The sequence below is a fragment of the Epinephelus lanceolatus genome, chromosome 18, assembly GCF_041903045.1.
Source record: "Epinephelus lanceolatus isolate andai-2023 chromosome 18, ASM4190304v1, whole genome shotgun sequence".
Taxonomy (NCBI): domain Eukaryota; kingdom Metazoa; phylum Chordata; class Actinopteri; order Perciformes; family Serranidae; genus Epinephelus; species Epinephelus lanceolatus.
Window position 1 is genome coordinate 43,401,893 of NC_135751.1, and position 18,108 is coordinate 43,420,000.

At 45.2% G+C, this 18,108-nt stretch overlaps 1 protein-coding gene across 2 annotated transcripts in view; it reads right to left on the reverse strand.

The window, feature by feature from the left end:
- Positions 1–286: 286 nt before the first annotated feature.
- Positions 287–18,108, reverse strand: part of syngr1a (synaptogyrin 1a) — an 18,527-nt gene continuing 705 nt past the window's right edge. Inside the window, exons 1-4 of one of the 2 annotated variants that reach the window (XM_033644594.2) lie at positions 16,918–18,108; positions 8,800–9,037; positions 6,815–6,960; positions 287–1,816 (exon numbers count right to left, since the gene is read on the reverse strand). The exon at positions 16,918–18,108 is cut by the window's right edge and continues 705 nt beyond it. In XM_033644594.2, coding sequence (XP_033500485.1) covers positions 1,691–1,816; positions 6,815–6,960; positions 8,800–9,037; positions 16,918–17,019 — 612 coding nt within the window. In that variant the 5' untranslated portion in view covers positions 17,020–18,108 and the 3' untranslated portion in view covers positions 287–1,690. Of the gene's footprint in view, positions 1,817–3,901; positions 5,137–6,814; positions 6,961–8,799; positions 9,038–16,917 lie in introns of those variants that run through there. The other variant, XM_033644595.2, reaches the window with a different exon arrangement.

An 18,108-nucleotide genomic window follows, 5' to 3' on the forward strand; every position in this document is an offset into this window, starting at 1 on the left:
ATCTGGTTTAAGATCTGCTGTAAAGTTTTAATCAGAGCGGTCGATCTTAAACACAGGAAACATTTCCGGTCAGAAACTAACAGATTAATAAAGTTATTGAAACTGTCACAGGAGCCTGTTAATGATGTCATCACGTCTTCCTTCTTATTGTTCCTGTTTTATTACATCAACTTTTTAATCACGTTCACTCACAGAATATTTCATGATTTAATTTTTTACCAGTTTTTAAGTTCCTGTGATGATAAACAAATAAATGACTGAGGTCAATAAAGTTACATAGAAAGTGTTTCATGAAACAATCAATCTTTAACTTTATTATCAGAACAAACAAACAAACAAACACATGAAACAAACAGACCGAAGCTTCTACAAACTAAAATCTACTGCAGCACCGCGTCACGTGCACAGTGTCTCATGTTCCAGCATAGTTCACAGCACCGTTTGTTTTTCCCTTCAAACATTCATCAAACTGTAAATAAAGATTTGTTTACTCGTCTGACCACCAGGAGGCGCTGCGTCTGTTCCAACTGTCAGAATATGATATGATACAGACGCTCCAGCCAATCAGAATCCAGTTTATCAAATGAGGTCACACAACTGAACGGTTTATAAAAATTAGCTGTTAGCATCAGCTGTTAGCATCAGCTGTTAGCATTAGCACCTGGCACTGTAGGATGAAATGTCACAAACATACTGTGCACACTTTTTAAGTTTTGGAAAACTTAAATTTAACATGTGATTTCAGAATATAACCTAGATCCACTGATGGAGGATGTGAAGGCACGTCACGCTGCGTGGGACTGGGATGCCATCATGTGACTCTGTGTGTGTCTGTCTGCACTCAGCCCAACACACAAGATAGTTACAGTGTAAACGATCCTGATGGACTCTCACATGTAACACAGCGTGATCATCACAAGATTGACCACGGCGTGACGTCGACCTTATCCTCTTATTTTCTATGGAAGGTGCTGCAACACATTTCCAAATATATATTTTATGACTACAGCTCAAAACAGAAAGACGATCTCTGCTGTGATAAAAACTGTTACTAAACCATTCCAGGTTCAGTTTGTATTTTCAGGCTTTTATTGTGAAGGCGCTTCACTGTAGGAAACTGATTGGCTGTTTGGCTTAAATTTTATTTAAAATTTATTTTCAATTTATTTTGTAAATTTTTGTCATTTGATTCATCAATAAATAAAAACATCATCAAATAAATAATAATTACTGATAATGCTAGCTTTAGCTTAGCTTAGCTTAGCATTAGAACTTACTAATATTAGTTGGCTCTGTTTTATTGTGTTGGCTAGAAGCTAGCATTAGCATGGTGACTAAAGTTAGCAACAGACACAGTTACAGATAGTATGTTCAGTAGCATCACATTGCTAACAAGCTAATGCTAGCTAACTATTTTTTTCAACCTTTATTGCTAACACGCTAATATTAGCGTGAGTTAAACATAAAACTTTGACTAGAATACTCACTTTTTACTTCTGGGCTGTGATTGGCTGAAAACAGAGAGGACACGCCCCCTGGTGAAGTGTTTTCATCAGACTATGAATTTTTTTTTAAACATCATGTCACGTGTGTCACCATGACACTGAAGTCTCAGTCAGGGACGAGTCCCTGAACGCATCGCAATGACAGAATATAAGCACTGTGTCAATCAGCTCTAAGCCCCGCCCCTTTACTCCTCAGTGGACAGGGCCTCAGTCAGAGCTTCCTGTTGGTTGGGATCAATGTAGTCTTGATTGAACGTGACTGAATCAGCTCCCAGTTTAAACCTGTGGATGGCCAGCAGACACTGGACAGCCTGCGGACACACAGGATTCAAATACAAAACTTTATTAACACACTGTTACAGTGACATCATCAAGAGACGTTCAAGAGTAACGAATTAAAAACAACAAGTCTGAACATTGAAGCTGGACTCGCAAAGGTAAAGGGTCAAAACCAGGAAGGAAATCACAATGGGGAACTTATCCAGATAGGGGGACGGTAGAGAACCATCAGTTCAGATCAGGTTCAGGTTCAGGTTCAGATATGGGTACGGGTTTGGGTTCAGGTACAGGTACAGGTACAGGTGAAGGCGCAGGTGCAGGTTCAGGTTCAGGTTCAGGTTCAGGTTCAGGTACAGGTCCAGGTCCAGGTGCAGGTGCAGGTTCAGGTGCAGGTGCAGGTTCAGGTTCAGGTTCAGGTACAGGTTCAGGTTCAGGTGCAGGTGCAGGTGCAGGTGCAGGTGCAGGTTCAGGTGCAGGTTCAGGTGCAGGTTCAGGTGCAGGTTCAGGTGCAGGTGCAGGTGCAGGTGCAGGTTCAGGTTCAGGTGCAGGTGCAGGTGCAGGTGCAGGTTCAGGTTCAGGTCCAGGTGCAGGTTCAGGTTCAGGTTCAGGTCCAGGTGCAGGTGCAGGTTCAGGTTCAGGTACAGGTTCAGGTTTTTCTTTGTTCTTTTCATAAATATTTTTTATGAATAAAATGTGTCAACAAACTGAAGAGAACACGAGGCTGATTATTGTTTATGATAATTTATTTTTTTAGTCCTTTGTATTATTTTAATCATTTCTATTTTTTTAATTTGTGATTATCTAGATTTTGTACATTTCTTACTTCCTGTCATTTTAAATGTTCACTGTGCAGAGCTGACCTGCAGTCAGGGGGCGGAGTCTCTGCAGGTAAATACAGCAGCTCACACTGACGTCTGTCTTTAATCTTTATCTCATCTCTATCTCAGAGTTTATCTCTAATTTATTATTCATTTAAAGTATTTAATATTTCTTCTCTATAAAGTCTGATGTTATTTGATCTTGTGACATCATGCTGACATCACAGTGACTGCAGTGATATCAGAGCATCAGCAGGGGGCAGCACAGAGTCCAGTAACTCTTCATATATGACTGAGTGTTCATCACCTTTAATCTTCATCACAGGTCATTACATCATCATCATTAAGCAGAATATACAATGACATCATCGTACACGTCATGACATCACTGTCATAACAATAAAGATAATAATAATAACACACATCACATGGTGTGTAAAACATATGTTGGAACGTGTCACCATGACAACAGGAAGGCACTTGAAATGACAGGCACTTAAAGCAGCCAATCAGAGTCCAGACTGAGCTGACGAGGAAACAAGGAGGCTAAAAAAAAAGGTCAAGATGTCATATCAATGGGGCGCAACACGTGCTCAAGGAAGTCTGGTCTGCAGCCGTCACATGATCATAGAACACGATGATGATCGATCGGTTTCACTGAGACGACCGCAAAAATATATTTTATATGTGTTAAAATGAACAGCCGACGCTGACGGGCCAATCACAGCAGTCTGTTCTAAAGTCCAGATCAGACCAAAGTTTCATGACGAGATGAAACATGTCAGAGAAAAGTGTCAGTGGTCAGAGCTCGACTCAAGCCGGCTGACGGTGTCACCTGACACTCAGCTGATCAAATGGCCGGCGGCTGGTTTTAGAACATGATGCCCAGTTTAGACCAAAGATTCACAACAAGACGAGTTGAAACGGACGGTGGGTCGCTGCTGGCTGCATGTGCTTATGCCCCGCCCACCACTGTCAGCGTTACAGATCAGAAGCACAGAGAGTCGTTGACTAGAGATGATGCGCCGTCTCATGGCGGTCACTTCCTGTCAACGTTACAGATCAGAAGCACAGAGAGTCGTTGACTAGAGATGATGCGCCGTCTCATGGCGGTCACTTCCTGTCAACGTTACAGATCAGAAGCACAGAGAGTCGTTGACTAGAGATGATGCACCGTCTCATGGCGGTCACTTCCTGTCAACGTTACAGATCAGAAGCACAGAGAGTCGTTGACTAGAGATGATGCGCCGTCTCATGGCGGTCACTTCCTGTCAACGTTACAGATCAGAAGCACAGAGAGTCGTTGACTAGAGATGATGCGCCGTCTCATGGCGGTCACTTCCTGTCAACGTTACAGATCAGAAGCACAGAGAGTCGTTGACTAGAGATGATGCGCCGTCTCATGGCGGTCACTTCCTGTCAACGTTACAGATCAGAAGTACAGAGAGTCGTTGACTAGAGATGATACGCCGTCTCATGGCGGTCACTTCCTGTCAACGTTACAGATCAGAAGCACAGAGAGTTGCTGACTAGAGATGATACGCCGTCTCATGGTGGCCACTTCCTGTCCGCGTTACAGATCAGAAGCACAGAGAGTCGTTGACTAGAGATGATACGCCTTCTCATGGCGGTCACTTCCTGTCAACGTTACAGATCAGAAGTACAGAGAGTCGTTGACTAGAGATGATACGCCGTCTCATGGTGGCCACTTCCTGTCAACGTTACAGATCAGAAGCACAGAGAGTTGCTGACTAGAGATGATACGCCGTCTCATGGTGGCCACTTCCTGTCCGCGTTACAGATCAGAAGCACAGAGAGTCGTTGACTAGAGATGATACGCCTTCTCATGGTGGTCACTTCCTGTCGATGTTACAGATCAGAAGCACAGAGAGTCGTTGACTAGAGATGATACGCCTTCTCATGGTGGTCACTTCCTGTCGATGTTACAGATCATATGCCGTCAACCTGCAGGTCTGACAGTAGTGGTTTGTCTGAACTTGTCTGGTTGTGAATCTTCAGTCTGAACTGGACTTTGTGTCTCAGAAAGCGAGTCGATCTCTAACTAACGACCTGTGTTAGTTTCCATAGTCTGGTCTGATAAAGCAGGAAGTCAACAGGAACCTGCTGTTTGAGCGAGAATTAAAGATCTGCACTCACTGAAAATATCTTTGATAAAAGATCATAAACACGTTTTCTGTATAAAATCCTTGCATTGTGTATCAGCCGCCGTCTGATTGAGTGTGCACAGACTTCTGTCAGGTGGAGCGTACCTGAGCACACACCTGCCCTTTATACTGCCCTCTGACATCACACAGCACGTGTTACACCTCACTGCCTTCAGCTAACAACAGACAACACTCATCTCTGAATGGCTGAAGGAAAGAGGCAAAGTTAGATGGGTGTGTGTGTGTGTGTGTGTGTGTGTGAGAGTGAGTGTGTGTGTTTCAGGCGAGCGGTGGGCTGAACAGTTTGTTGTACTCTTCTTCAAATGAGACTCTCTTCAGACGTTCCAACGACAGCAGAGTGAGACCTCCCTACACACACAACACATCACACGCACACAACACATCACACACACACAAACACACCACAACAGGAAAACGAGCACAAACACACAGACAGAGGAGAACAGCATCATGTTTGTTACACGTGTGTTTTATGAAATTAAAAGTTTCAGTCTAGGGTTAGACTTAACTTAGTCGTTTCACAGCTTCAGATGTTAAAAAACAAAACAAGCATTCATATTATTATTATCATCATCACTGTTGTTGTCAGTATTTTCATTAACATTGTTATTATCAGTAGTATCAGAAGTATTTTGAACATGAACCAGTCTGAAGAGGACTTGATCTACACTGTGGTCTGATTTCAACCAGCACTGAACTGTCAAACAGTGTATATGTGGAGTTAATTAGATTTCAGCAGGTTCTTGTGTTCTAGTGTTTTATGATGAAAGCTGAATGTCCAGACGCAGACGTACAGAGTGGTGTTTTACTGTGTGTTCTCTCTCTGCTCCTCATTACTGTTACTGTCTCTGGGTTTATGTGGACAGACACTCTGCAGCTCGACTCTTAAAACATCTGAAACTGATTAGAGAAAACTAAAATAAGAAAAGCTCTCAGAGCTCAGTAGATGGTATCTTTGTGGCCAGCGGCAACTTTATGTCCATTATGTGTGATTGTAGAGATGTAAGATGTCCGACTGATGATGGACAAACTGTCCCACAACATGGAGACCACAGAGTGAACCAGGCTGCCTCAGAGCAGAATAAACTGTCTGATCAATGTGATTATATTATTCTGTTACACTCCCATACCTGATCTGTAACAAAGACCTCATCAGCCAGGTTTGATTGGTTTGTTGGAGCCATGATGTTTTTGTTTATTTATTTTATCCTCATCTACACACAAGGTAAACATAAATAACCACCTGCAGTTCTGAAACTGAACACAGGGTGGAGCCTCCATCAGGTATTCCAGGGGAATCAGGGTCTTATTTATAAAACAATCCAGACAAAAAATGTTCATACGGACAAAAAAAAAAAAAACGTTTCTACAGTCAGGCTCCACCTCACCATCTGCGTTGTCTCCAAAATGTCCACAAGCATGGGTCAGAGTTTCTCCCATCAAATCTGTTTGTATTGATCTGAACTTTTCCGTGTGAAGTGGCATCATGAAGTGTCAGTGTGGAAGACTTAATCTGCTGAGAGGAATAATGATTTGAATTTGGATGGCGCTGTTCTGTGTCATGTGTGTATTACACTGAGAATAAACAGATCCAAACACATAACACTCACTGGACATCGGTTCATTCTCAGCCCAGAAACACGCCCGTAACATGTTCACCCCTCAGTGGCTCACTTAGATATTTTGTTTTGTTAAAATTCACTACAGGTTCATCTGTCTGCCATCACAGCCCATGAGGTCAGGTTTACCCAGCATGCAGCTGTGCTGTGATCTGTCACATGATGTTTGCAGCACTGTATTATGTTGATGTATTTACATCATGAGTGATGTCACAGCTGCTGACTCGACTGTGCACGAGTCACTTCAGTCGTGTCGGAGAGTTCTGACCACATGAACAGTACTGTACTCTGTGAGTACTTCATACTACAGTGCAGTGTGAGCATTAAACCACCAGGTGGTAGCAGAGTGTCCTGATACTTCCTCAGGTGAGTGGTGTTCTGTCAGGTGATGTAGTTCAGGTACGTACCCAGGTGAAGACAGAAAAAAAGGAGAAGACAATGGTTGCTCTGGCGGCATCAGCGCCTTCATTCAGAGGGTTGTCTTCTTCTTTAGAAACCTGCCACTGATTGGCCAGAAAACAGAACCCCACGAACCACACCAGAGACCAGAGAGCTGCAGAGAACACAGGTTACACACATGGTTATTAATCACATGAGACCACAGGTTACACATGGTTACATCATTAGACATCACTCTTTAAATTTCCATTGTTATGCGGATGATACTAAGTTGTATTTATCGATGAAGCCAGAAGAAAGTAATCAATTAACTAAACTCCATAACTGTCTTAAAAACATAAAAACTTGGATGAGCACCAATTTCCTGATGTTAAATTCAGACAAAACTGAAGTTATTGTTCTTGGCCCCAAACAACTCAGAGACTCTTTATCTGATGACATAGTTTCTCTAGATGGCATTGCTCTGGCCTCTAGCACTACCGTAAGAAACCTCGGAGTAATATTTGATCAAGATTTGTCTTTTAATTCTCATTTAAAACAAACCTCACGGACTGCATTTTTTCATCTGCGTAATATTGTGAAAATTAGGCCTATCCTGACCCGAAAAGATGCAGAAAAATTGGTCCACGCTTTTGTTACCTCAAGGCTGGATTACTGTAACTCTCTATTATCAGGTAGCTCTAGTAAGTCCTTAAAAACTCTCCAGCTAATTCAGAATGCAGCAGCACGTGTACTAACAGGAACTAAGAAACAAGATCATATTTCTCCTGTTTTAGCTTCTCTGCACTGGCTCCCTGTAAAATCCAGAATTGAATTTAAAATCCTACTGTTAACTTATAAAGCTCTAAATGGTCAAGCTCCATCATATCTTAGAGAGCTCATAGTGCCATATTATCCCACCAGAACACTGCGCTCTGAGAACGCAGGGTTACTCGTGGTCCCTAAAGTCTCCAAAAGCAGATCAGGAGCCAGAGCCTTCAGCTATCAGGCTCCTCTCCTGTGGAATCATCTTCCTGTTACGGTCCGGGAGGCAGACACCGTCTCCACATTTAAGACTAGACTTAAGACTTTCCTCTTTGATAAAGCTTATAGTTAGGGCTGGCTCAGGCTTGCCCTGTACCAGCCCCTAGTTAGGCTGACTTAGGCCTAGTCTGCCGGAGGACCCCCTATAATACACCGGGCACCTTCTCTCCTTCTCTCTCTCTCTCTCTTGTATTCTATTACTGCATCTTGCTAACTCGGCCATTCTGGATGTCACTAACTCGGCTTCTTCTCCGGAGCCTTTGTGCTCCACTGTCTCTCAGATTAACTCATATCACAGCGGTGCCTGGACAGCGTGACGTGTGTGGTTGTGCTGCTGCCGTGGTCCTGCCAGATGCCTCCTGCTGCTGCTGCCATCATTAGTCATTAGTCATACTTCTACTGTTATTATACACATATGACTATTGTCACACATGTATACTGTCAGATATTAATACATACTTTCAACATATTGTACCACAGTAGCCAGAACTATAATTATTATATTATTACTTTCAATAATGTTGTTGTAAGCTACTGTCATTACCTGCATCTCTCTCTCTCTCTCTCTCTCTCTCTCTCTCTCTCTCTCTCTCTGTCTCATTGTGTCATACGGATTACTGTTAATTTATGATGCTGATCTGTTCTGTACGACATCTATTGCACGTCTGTCCGTCCTGGAAGAGGGATCCCTCCTCAGTTGCTCTTCCTGAGGTTTCTACCGTTTTTTTTCCCTGTTAAAGGGTTTTTTGGGGAGTTTTTCCTGATCAGCTGTGAGGGTCATAAGGACAGAGGGATGTCGTATGCTGTAAAGCCCTGTGAGGCAAATTGTGATTTGTGATATTGGGCTTTATAAATAAAATTGATTGATTGATTGATTGATCATTAATCACATGAGAACACAGGTTACACACATGGTTATTAATCACACCAACAGGTAAAGATCAAGAAACCAGAGGAGGCGGAGTCTCACCTGACACTGCGATGTCAGCCATAACGGCCTTCTTCCTGTCCTTCACGCCGCTGATTTGAGGAAAGTAAACATCCAGCGCCAGGAAAGCAGAGCTGCAGATGAAGCACAGCGTTCCCATGGTGACAGCGTAGTTGCAGGCATACTGGTTGCGGTTGAAGATGCAGAACTCCTCCACCTCCTCTGGACGGTTAACGTAACCTTCGTTAGCAACGCAGCCGAGGATCACGATGGAGAAGAGCTGTGAGCAGACACAAGACAGCAGCTAGCTCGATGCTAACACACCCATTCATCCTGAATGGAAGAGGCTAGATGCTCTCAGGTGTCAGTGAGGGTGGACAAAAGGAACACCTCAACACAGACTGATGAAGGACGACTGTCGGATCAGACTGACACAGTTTGAACTGAACGTCCACAATAAACTGGACAATGAGTTCATGTTCATGGTGTCCACAAACCTTTGGCTATGTACTGTCTGTGCTTTGCAACAGTTTGTAAATAAAGTTTTAACTGAGTTTTTCTACATGAAGAAAAATTTTAATTACCTCAGAACCAAACCATCCAATCAGAGCCCACTGTCCCCTCTGTGATCTGTCCAATCAGAGCCCACTGTCCCCTCTGTAAACTGTCTAATCAGAGCCCACTGTCCCCTCTGTAAACTGTCCAATCAGAGCCCACTGTCCCCTCTGTAAACTGTCCAATCAGAGCCCACTGTTCCCTCTGTAAACTGTCCAATCAGAGCCTACTGTCCCCTCTGTAAACTGTCCAATCACAGCCCACTGTCCCCTCTGTAAACCGTCCAATCACAGCCCACTGTTCCCTCTGTAAACTGTCCAATCAGAGCCTACTGTCCCCTCTGTAAACTGTCCAATCACAGCCCACTGTTCCCTCTGTAAACTGTCCAATCAGAGCCCACTGTCCCCTCTGTAAACTGTCCAATCAGAGCCCACTGTCCCCTCTGTAAACTGTCCAATCAGAGCCCACTGTTCCCTCTGTAAACTGTCCAATCAGAGCCCACTGTCCCCTCTGTAAACTGTCCAATCAGAGCCCACTGTTCCCTCTGTAAACTGTCCAATCAGAGCCTACTGTCCCCTCTGTAAACTGTCCAATCACAGCCCACTGTCCCCTCTGTGATCTGTCCAATCAGAGCCCACTGTCCCCTCTGTGATCTGTCCAATCAGAGCCCACTGTTCCCTCTGTAAACTGTCCAATCAGAGCCTACTGTCCCCTCTGTAAATTGTCCAATCACAGCCCACTGTCCCCTCTGTAAACCGTCCAATCACAGCCCACTGTTCCCTCTGTAAACTGTCCAATCAGAGCCTACTGTCCCCTCTGTAAACTGTCCAATCACAGCCCACTGTCCCCTCTGTAAACTGTCCAATCAGAGCCCACTGTTCCCTCTGTAAACTGTCCAATCAGAGCCCACTGTCCCCTCTGTAAACTGTCCAATCAGAGCCCACTGTCCCCTCTGTAAACTGTCCAATCACAGCCCACTGTCCCCTCTGTAAACTGTCCAATCAGAGCCCACTGTCCCCTCTGTAAACTGTCCAATCAGAGCCCACTGTCCCCTCTGTAAACTGTCCAATCAGAGCCCACTGTCCCCTCTGTAAACTGTCCAATCAGAGCCCACTGTCCCCTCTGTAAACTGTCCAATCAGAGCCCACTGTCCCCTCTGTGATCTGTCCAATCAGAGCCCACTGTCCCCTCTGTAAACTGTCCAGTCACAGCCCACTGTCCCCTCTGTAAACTGTCCAATCAGAGCCCACTGTCCCCTCTGTAAACCGTCCAATCAGAGCCCACTGTCCGCTCTGTAAACTGTCCAGTCACAGCCCACTGTCCCCTCTGTAAACTGTCCAATCAGAGCCCACTGTCCCCTCTGTAAACTGTCCAATCACAGCCCACTGTCCCCTCTGTAAACCGTCCAATCAGAGCCCACTGTCCCCTCTGTAAACTGTCCAATCAGAGCCCACTGTCCCCTCTGTAAACCGTCCAATCAGAGCCCACTGTCCCCTCTGTAAACCGTCCAATCAGAGCCCACTGTCCCCTCTGTAAACCGTCCAATCAGAGCCCACTGTCCCCTCTGTAAACCGTCCAATCAGAGCCCACTGTCCCCTCTGTAAACTGTCCAATCAGAGCCCACTGTCCCCTCTGTGATCTGTCCAATCAGAGCCCACTGTCCCCTCTGTGATCTGTCCAATCAGAGCCCACTGTCCCCTCTGTAAACCGTCCAATCAGAGCCCACTGTCCGCTCTGTAAACTGTCCAGTCACAGCCCACTGTCCCCTCTGTAAACCGTCCAATCAGAGCCCACTGTCCCCTCTGTAAACTGTCCAATCAGAGCCCACTGTCCCCTCTGTAAACTGTCCAATCAGAGCCCACTGTCCCCTCTGTAAACTGTCCAATCAGAGCCCACTGTCCCCTCTGTAAACTGTCCAATCAGAGCCCACTGTCCCCTCTGTAAACTGTCCAATCAGAGCCCACTGTCCCCTCTGTAAACTGTCCAATCAGAGCCCACTGTCCCCTCTGTGATCTGTCCAATCAGAGCCCACTGTCCGCTCTGTAAACTGTCCAGTCACAGCCCACTGTCCCCTCTGTAAACTGTCCAATCAGAGCCCACTGTCCCCTCTGTAAACCGTCCAATCAGAGCCCACTGTCCGCTCTGTAAACTGTCCAGTCACAGCCCACTGTCCCCTCTGTAAACTGTCCAATCAGAGCCCACTGTCCCCTCTGTAAACTGTCCAATCACAGCCCACTGTCCCCTCTGTAAACCGTCCAATCAGAGCCCACTGTCCCCTCTGTAAACCGTCCAATCAGAGCCCACTGTCCCCTCTGTAAACCGTCCAATCAGAGCCCACTGTCCCCTCTGTAAACTGTCCAATCAGAGCCCACTGTCCCCTCTGTGATCTGTCCAATCAGAGCCCACTGTCCCCTCTGTAAACTGTCCAATCAGAGCCCACTGTCCCCTCTGTGATCTGTCCAATCAGAGCCCACTGTCCCCTCTGTAAACCGTCCAATCAGAGCCCACTGTCCGCTCTGTAAACTGTCCAGTCACAGCCCACTGTCCCCTCTGTAAACCGTCCAATCAGAGCCCACTGTCCCCTCTGTAAACTGTCCAATCAGAGCCCACTGTCCCCTCTGTAAACCGTCCAATCAGAGCCCACTGTCCCCTCTGTAAACCGTCCAATCAGAGCCCACTGTCCCCTCTGTAAACCGTCCAATCAGAGCCCACTGTCCCCTCTGTAAACCGTCCAATCAGAGCCCACTGTCCCCTCTGTAAACTGTCCAATCAGAGCCCACTGTCCCCTCTGTAAACTGTCCAGTCACAGCCCACTGTCCCCTCTGTAAACTGTCCAATCAGAGCCCACTGTCCCCTCTGTAAACTGTCCAATCACAGCCCACTGTCCCCTCTGTAAACCGTCCAATCAGAGCCCACTGTCCCCTCTGTAAACTGTCCAATCAGAGCCCACTGTCCCCTCTGTAAACTGTCCAATCAGAGCCCACTGTCCCCTCTGTAAACCGTCCAATCAGAGCCCACTGTCCCCTCTGTAAACTGTCCAATCAGAGCCCACTGTCCCCTCTGTAAACCGTCCAATCAGAGCCCACTGTCCCCTCTGTAAACCGTCCAATCAGAGCCCACTGTCCCCTCTGTAAACCGTCCAATCATTCATTAGTGTGAAACAGTGAAGCTTTGTTTGAGGAGTCTTGTGTTGAACCTCAGGAATGTTAACACCAGTCTCATGACACACACAGACACACGCACACACAGACACACACACACACACACACACACAGACACACAGACACATACACACACACACACACACACACACACACACACACACACATACACACACACACACACACACACACACACACACACACACACACAGTTTTTTAAACCAGTCACAGATTCTTCATTTGAAAATTTAAGTAAAGGTTGTAGAGCTGAGATCAAAGTTTGACCAATGAAATCCTTCATTAAAAATGATGTCATTGCGCTAGGTCACAGCTGGCTGGTTGGTAAAATGGGGACGTTTCTGAAGATGATCTGATGATGACTGTGATGAAGACTGTGATGAAGATGATCTGAGGAAGACTGTGATGAAGACTGTGATGAAGATGATATGATTAAGACTGTGATGAAGATGATCTGAGGAAGACTGTGATGAAGACTGTGATGAAGATGATATGATGAAGACTGTGATGAAGATGATTATTATGCTGATCTGTTCTGTACGACATCTATTGCACGTCTGTCCGTCCTGGAAGAGGGATCCCTCCTCAGTTGCTCTTCCTGAGGTTTCTACCGTTTTTTTTCCCCGTTAAAGGGTTTTTTGGGGAGTTTTTCCTGATCAGCTGTGAGGGTCATAAGGACAGAGGGATGTCGTATGCTGTAAAGCCCTGTGAGGCAAATTGTGATTTGTGATATTGGGCTTTATAAATAAAAGTGAATTGAATTGAAGTGAATTGAATCTGAGGAAGACTGTGATGAAGATGATCTGATGAATACTGTGATGAAGATGATCTGATGAAGACTATGATGATGATGATGATCTGATGAATACTGTGATGAAGATGATCTGATGAAGACTGTGATGATGATGATGATGATCTGATGAATACTGTGATGAAGATGATCTGATGAAGACTGTGATGAAGATGATCTGATGAAGACTGTGATGATGATGATCTGATGAATACTGCAATGAAGATGATCTGATAAAGACTCTGATGAAGATGATCTTATGAAGACTGTGATGAAGGTCAGTGACTGTTGTTCCGCTTTGTTCTTGTTTTGTCTGTCTGTTTTGTGTAGGAACACTGAGAACAATGAAAAACTGAATTCAATATCTTGAAAGTGCAAAAATACTGAACTCATGAAGCTGAATCTGATGAAGATGATGAAGAAGAAGAGTATGAATAACAAACAAGCACAAAAACATGACTGTTTCAGTGCCTCAGGTAAAAGACACTAATAAAGTGAGACCAGAACAAGAACTAACCTTAAATCAACCTAGATAACCCACCACTGACCAAACACTGACCCACACTGACCTAAGATCAAACTAGATAACCCACCGCTAACAAAACACTGACCCACACTGACCTAAGATCAAACTAGATAACCCACCACTGACCAAACACTGACCCACACTGACCTAAGATCAAACTAGATAACCCACCGCTAACAAAACACTGACCCATCCTGACCTAAAATCAACATAGATAACCCACCGCTAACCAAACACTGACCCACACTGACCTAAGATCAAACTAGATAACCCACCACTGACCAAACACTGACCCACACTGACCTAAGATCAAACTAGATAACCCACCACTGACCAAACACTGACCCACACTGACCTAAGATCAAACTAGATAACCCACCACTGACCAAACACTGACCCACACTGACCTAAGATCAAACTAGATAACCCACCGCTAACCAAACACTGACCCACACTGACCTAAGATCAAACTAGATAACCCACCACTGACCAAACATTGACCCACACTGACCTAAGATCAAACTAGATAACCCACCACTGACCAAACACTGACCCACACTGACCTAAGATCAAACTAGATAACCCACCGCTAACCAAACACTGACCCACACTGACCTAAACTCAACCTAGATAACCCACCACTGACCAAACACTGACCAAACACTGACCCATCCTGACCTAAGATCAAACTAGATAACCCACCGCTAACCAAACACTGACCCATCCTGACCTAAAATCAACCTAGATAACCCACCACTGACCAAACACTGACCAAACACTGACCCATCCTGACCTAAGATCAAACTAGATAACCCACCGCTAACCAAACACTGACCCACACTGACCTAAACTCAACCTAGATAACCCACCACTGACCAAACACTGACCAAACACTGACCCATCCTGACCTAAGATCAAACTAGATAACCCACCGCTAACCAAACACTGACCCATCCTGACCTAAAATCAACCTAGATAACCCACCACTGACCAAACACTGACCAAACACTGACCCACACTGACCTAAGATCAAACTAGATAACCCACCGCTAACCAAACACTGACCCACACTGACCTAAGATCAAACTAGATAACCCACCGCTAACCAAACACTGACCCACACTGACCTAAACTCAACCTAGATAACCCACCACTGACCAAACACTGACCAAACACTGACCCACACTGACCTAAGATCAAACTAGATAACCCACCGCTAACCAAACACTGACCCACACTGACCTAAGATCAAACTAGATAACCCACCGCTAACCAAACACTGACCCACACTGACCTAAACTCAACCTAGATAACCCACCACTGACCAAACACTGACCAAACACTGACCCACACTGACCTAAGATCAAACTAGATAACCCACCGCTAACAATACACTGACCCATCCTGACCTAAAATCAACATAGATAACCCACCGCTAACCAAACACTGACGCTACTGTTTTTTAAGAAATTTAAAAATATCAGACTGAGTTGCAATAATCCGGTTACACTCAATACAGTTAAGGCCTGGCGATTAGTGTGTCGACTTGAGGGAAGGTCAAAGTTCACATCTGTTTTCACCCCTATTGTGAATAATCCTAATTTCCAGCCTGGGATGGTTGATACTGGTTTTGAACAGTGGAGAGCTAATGGTGTTCATAGACTGAGGGACTTACTCTCTGGTAATGTGGTTATGACATTTGAACAAATGATAGAGAAATATTCTATCCCCAGATGTGACTTCTTTCGATATTTGCAGATAAGGCACTATGTCTTGCACAGTACTACGTTAGTTGAGAACCATGAAAGCTCTCTGGTTGAGAAATTATTATTTTTAACAGATAGAGAGATATCCGTAAGTTTATTGTATAAAGCTATGTATCTCACGACCCCGAATAGGTTGCAGAAGCTTAAAGGCAAATGGGAGAAGGAGCTAAACATCATAATTGATGATGAAGAATGGAAGGATGTCTGGAGACATGCTAAATCAATTTCAGTTTGCAATCATGCCCAAGCAATACAGTTAAAAATTATACACAGAATGCACATATCCCCCAACCGCAGACATTATTTCAATCCTACTTTCTCACCCACGTGCCTTAAATGCAAGATAGAAACTGGTACCCTAACTCATTGTTTTTGGTCATGTCGGAAAATGCAAATGTATTGGTCTAATGTATTATCTGAAATGGAGAAGATATTTGGTGTAAAACTGGAGATGGACCCTGTGTCTCTCATACTGGGCCTCCCAAGTCAATGTTTAACATCAAAACATAATAAAAGGCTGTATTGTATTCTTACTTATGCAGCGAGGAAGAATATTTTGTTACAATGGATCAATGAAAAGGTACCAATTGTTAAAGGCTGGCAAGGAGTAGTGTTTGATCTAGTGCCATTAGAGTACCTTACATGCATATTACATTTAAAAACAGACCAATTCTATAAAGTCTGGGAACCTTATTTGAACTTTGTAGAGCCTGTGTCTCTAATATAATGTTGCAGGAATTTTCTTGACTGCTCATACCGTACATTTTTACTGTAACCCCAAGTATTATTTATATAGATCTGAGCTGATGGTTTTTTTGTTGTTTTTTTTTTGTTCTGTTTTGTTTGTTTGTCCGCTTGTTTTGCTTTTCATTCCTGTGGACCATATTATGTATCCACCCTTTACTTGTAAAAGTGGAAAAAATTAATAAAAAAATATTGTTTAAAAAAACAAAAACAAAACACTGACCCATCCTGGCCTAAAGTCAAACTAGATAACCCACCACTAACCAAACACTGGCCTACAGTGTCAGACAAACATTTAAACTATAAAAACAAGCTATAACTATTAAACTTAAACAACCAAACACAGAGCGAGTCGACACCACGAGCAACGAGTCTTGTTAACCTGACGGCTTGGGTGTTAGCGGTTAGCTTAGCAGCTACAGCTAGCCTGTGAGGTCACTGGGTCATCCACATGTAGCTCCTCCCATCCAGAACACCTGGGTTCACCTGTGTGACCTCACAGGTGTTTATTTATTGATTTACATCAATTTAAAATGTTTCACCAGAGATTCTGCTGAACTATGACATCATCACTACATCATCACCACACCTCAGACTCACCCAACAGATGATCCTCACGATGGTCTGAGGCTGTCTGATGAAGGTCAGGGGGTCAAAAGCTCCGCCTGCCTTCCCCGCCCCGTAAGCCTGGAAACCGTCCATCAAGACCACTTCCTGTTCCCCTTACCAGACCAGATTTGACCAGTAAGGACCAGCAGGACCAGTTCAGCCTGGCTCAGTCTACCTCAACAGCCCTCCGTCAGCTCCCAGCTCAGTCCACTGAGTCCACTTTAGTCCAGGTCGGTCCAGTTTAGTGCTGTATGTACCAGGTTATTCTCTGTGTCTGACCCGGTCCCAGTTCTCTCCTCCTCCTCTTCCTCCTCTTCTTCTCCTTCTTCTTCTTCTCTGCTGTTACAAACTGTAATCTGCTCTAATCCTCCTCATCCCTCCTCAGAGTCTAACGATTCATCACCCTGAGCCGAGTCTGACAGGCTGTGGGCCGCCTCCATCCAGCTCCACCAATCACATGCTTTTGCTAATGTTGCTGGGACTCGGAGTCGTCCAATCAGACTTTAGGGGGCGGAGTTACAGAGCCTGATAGGCTGTACTCAGGGTGACATACCTCCTTCCTGTCTGTCTTTGTTTATCAGAACTAAAGTTAGAAAAAATAATCATGGACAGATTAATGAAGTCAGAGCCAGGGGCCCCAAGTGTCCAGTGGCCCCAAGTGTCAGTGGCCCCAAGTGTCCAGTGGCCCCAAGTGTCAGTGGCCCCAAGTGTCCAGTGGCCCCAAGTGTCAGTGGCCCCAAGTGTCAGGGGCCCCAAGTGTCCAGTGGCCCCAAGTGTCCAGGGGCCCCAAGTGTCAGGGGCCCCAAGTGTCAGTGGCCCCAGGGCTCTCACATGCAAAATGTCAAAATCATGGACAGATTAATGAAGTCAGAGCCAGGGGCCCCAAGTGTCCAGTGGCCCCAAGTGTCAGTGGCCCCAAGTATCAGTGGCCCCAAGTGTCCAGGGGCCCCAAGTGTCAGTGGCCCCAAGTGTCCAGTGGCCCCAAGTGTCAGTGGCCCCAAGTGTCCAGTGGCCCCAAGTGTCAGTGGCCCCAAGTGTCAGTGGCCCCAAGTGTCCAGTGGCCCCAAGTGTCCAGGGGCCCCAAGTGTCAGGGGCCCCAAGTGTCAGTGGCCCCAGGGCTCTCACATGCAAAATGTCAAAATCATGGACAGATTAATGAAGTCAGAGCCAGGGGCCCCAAGT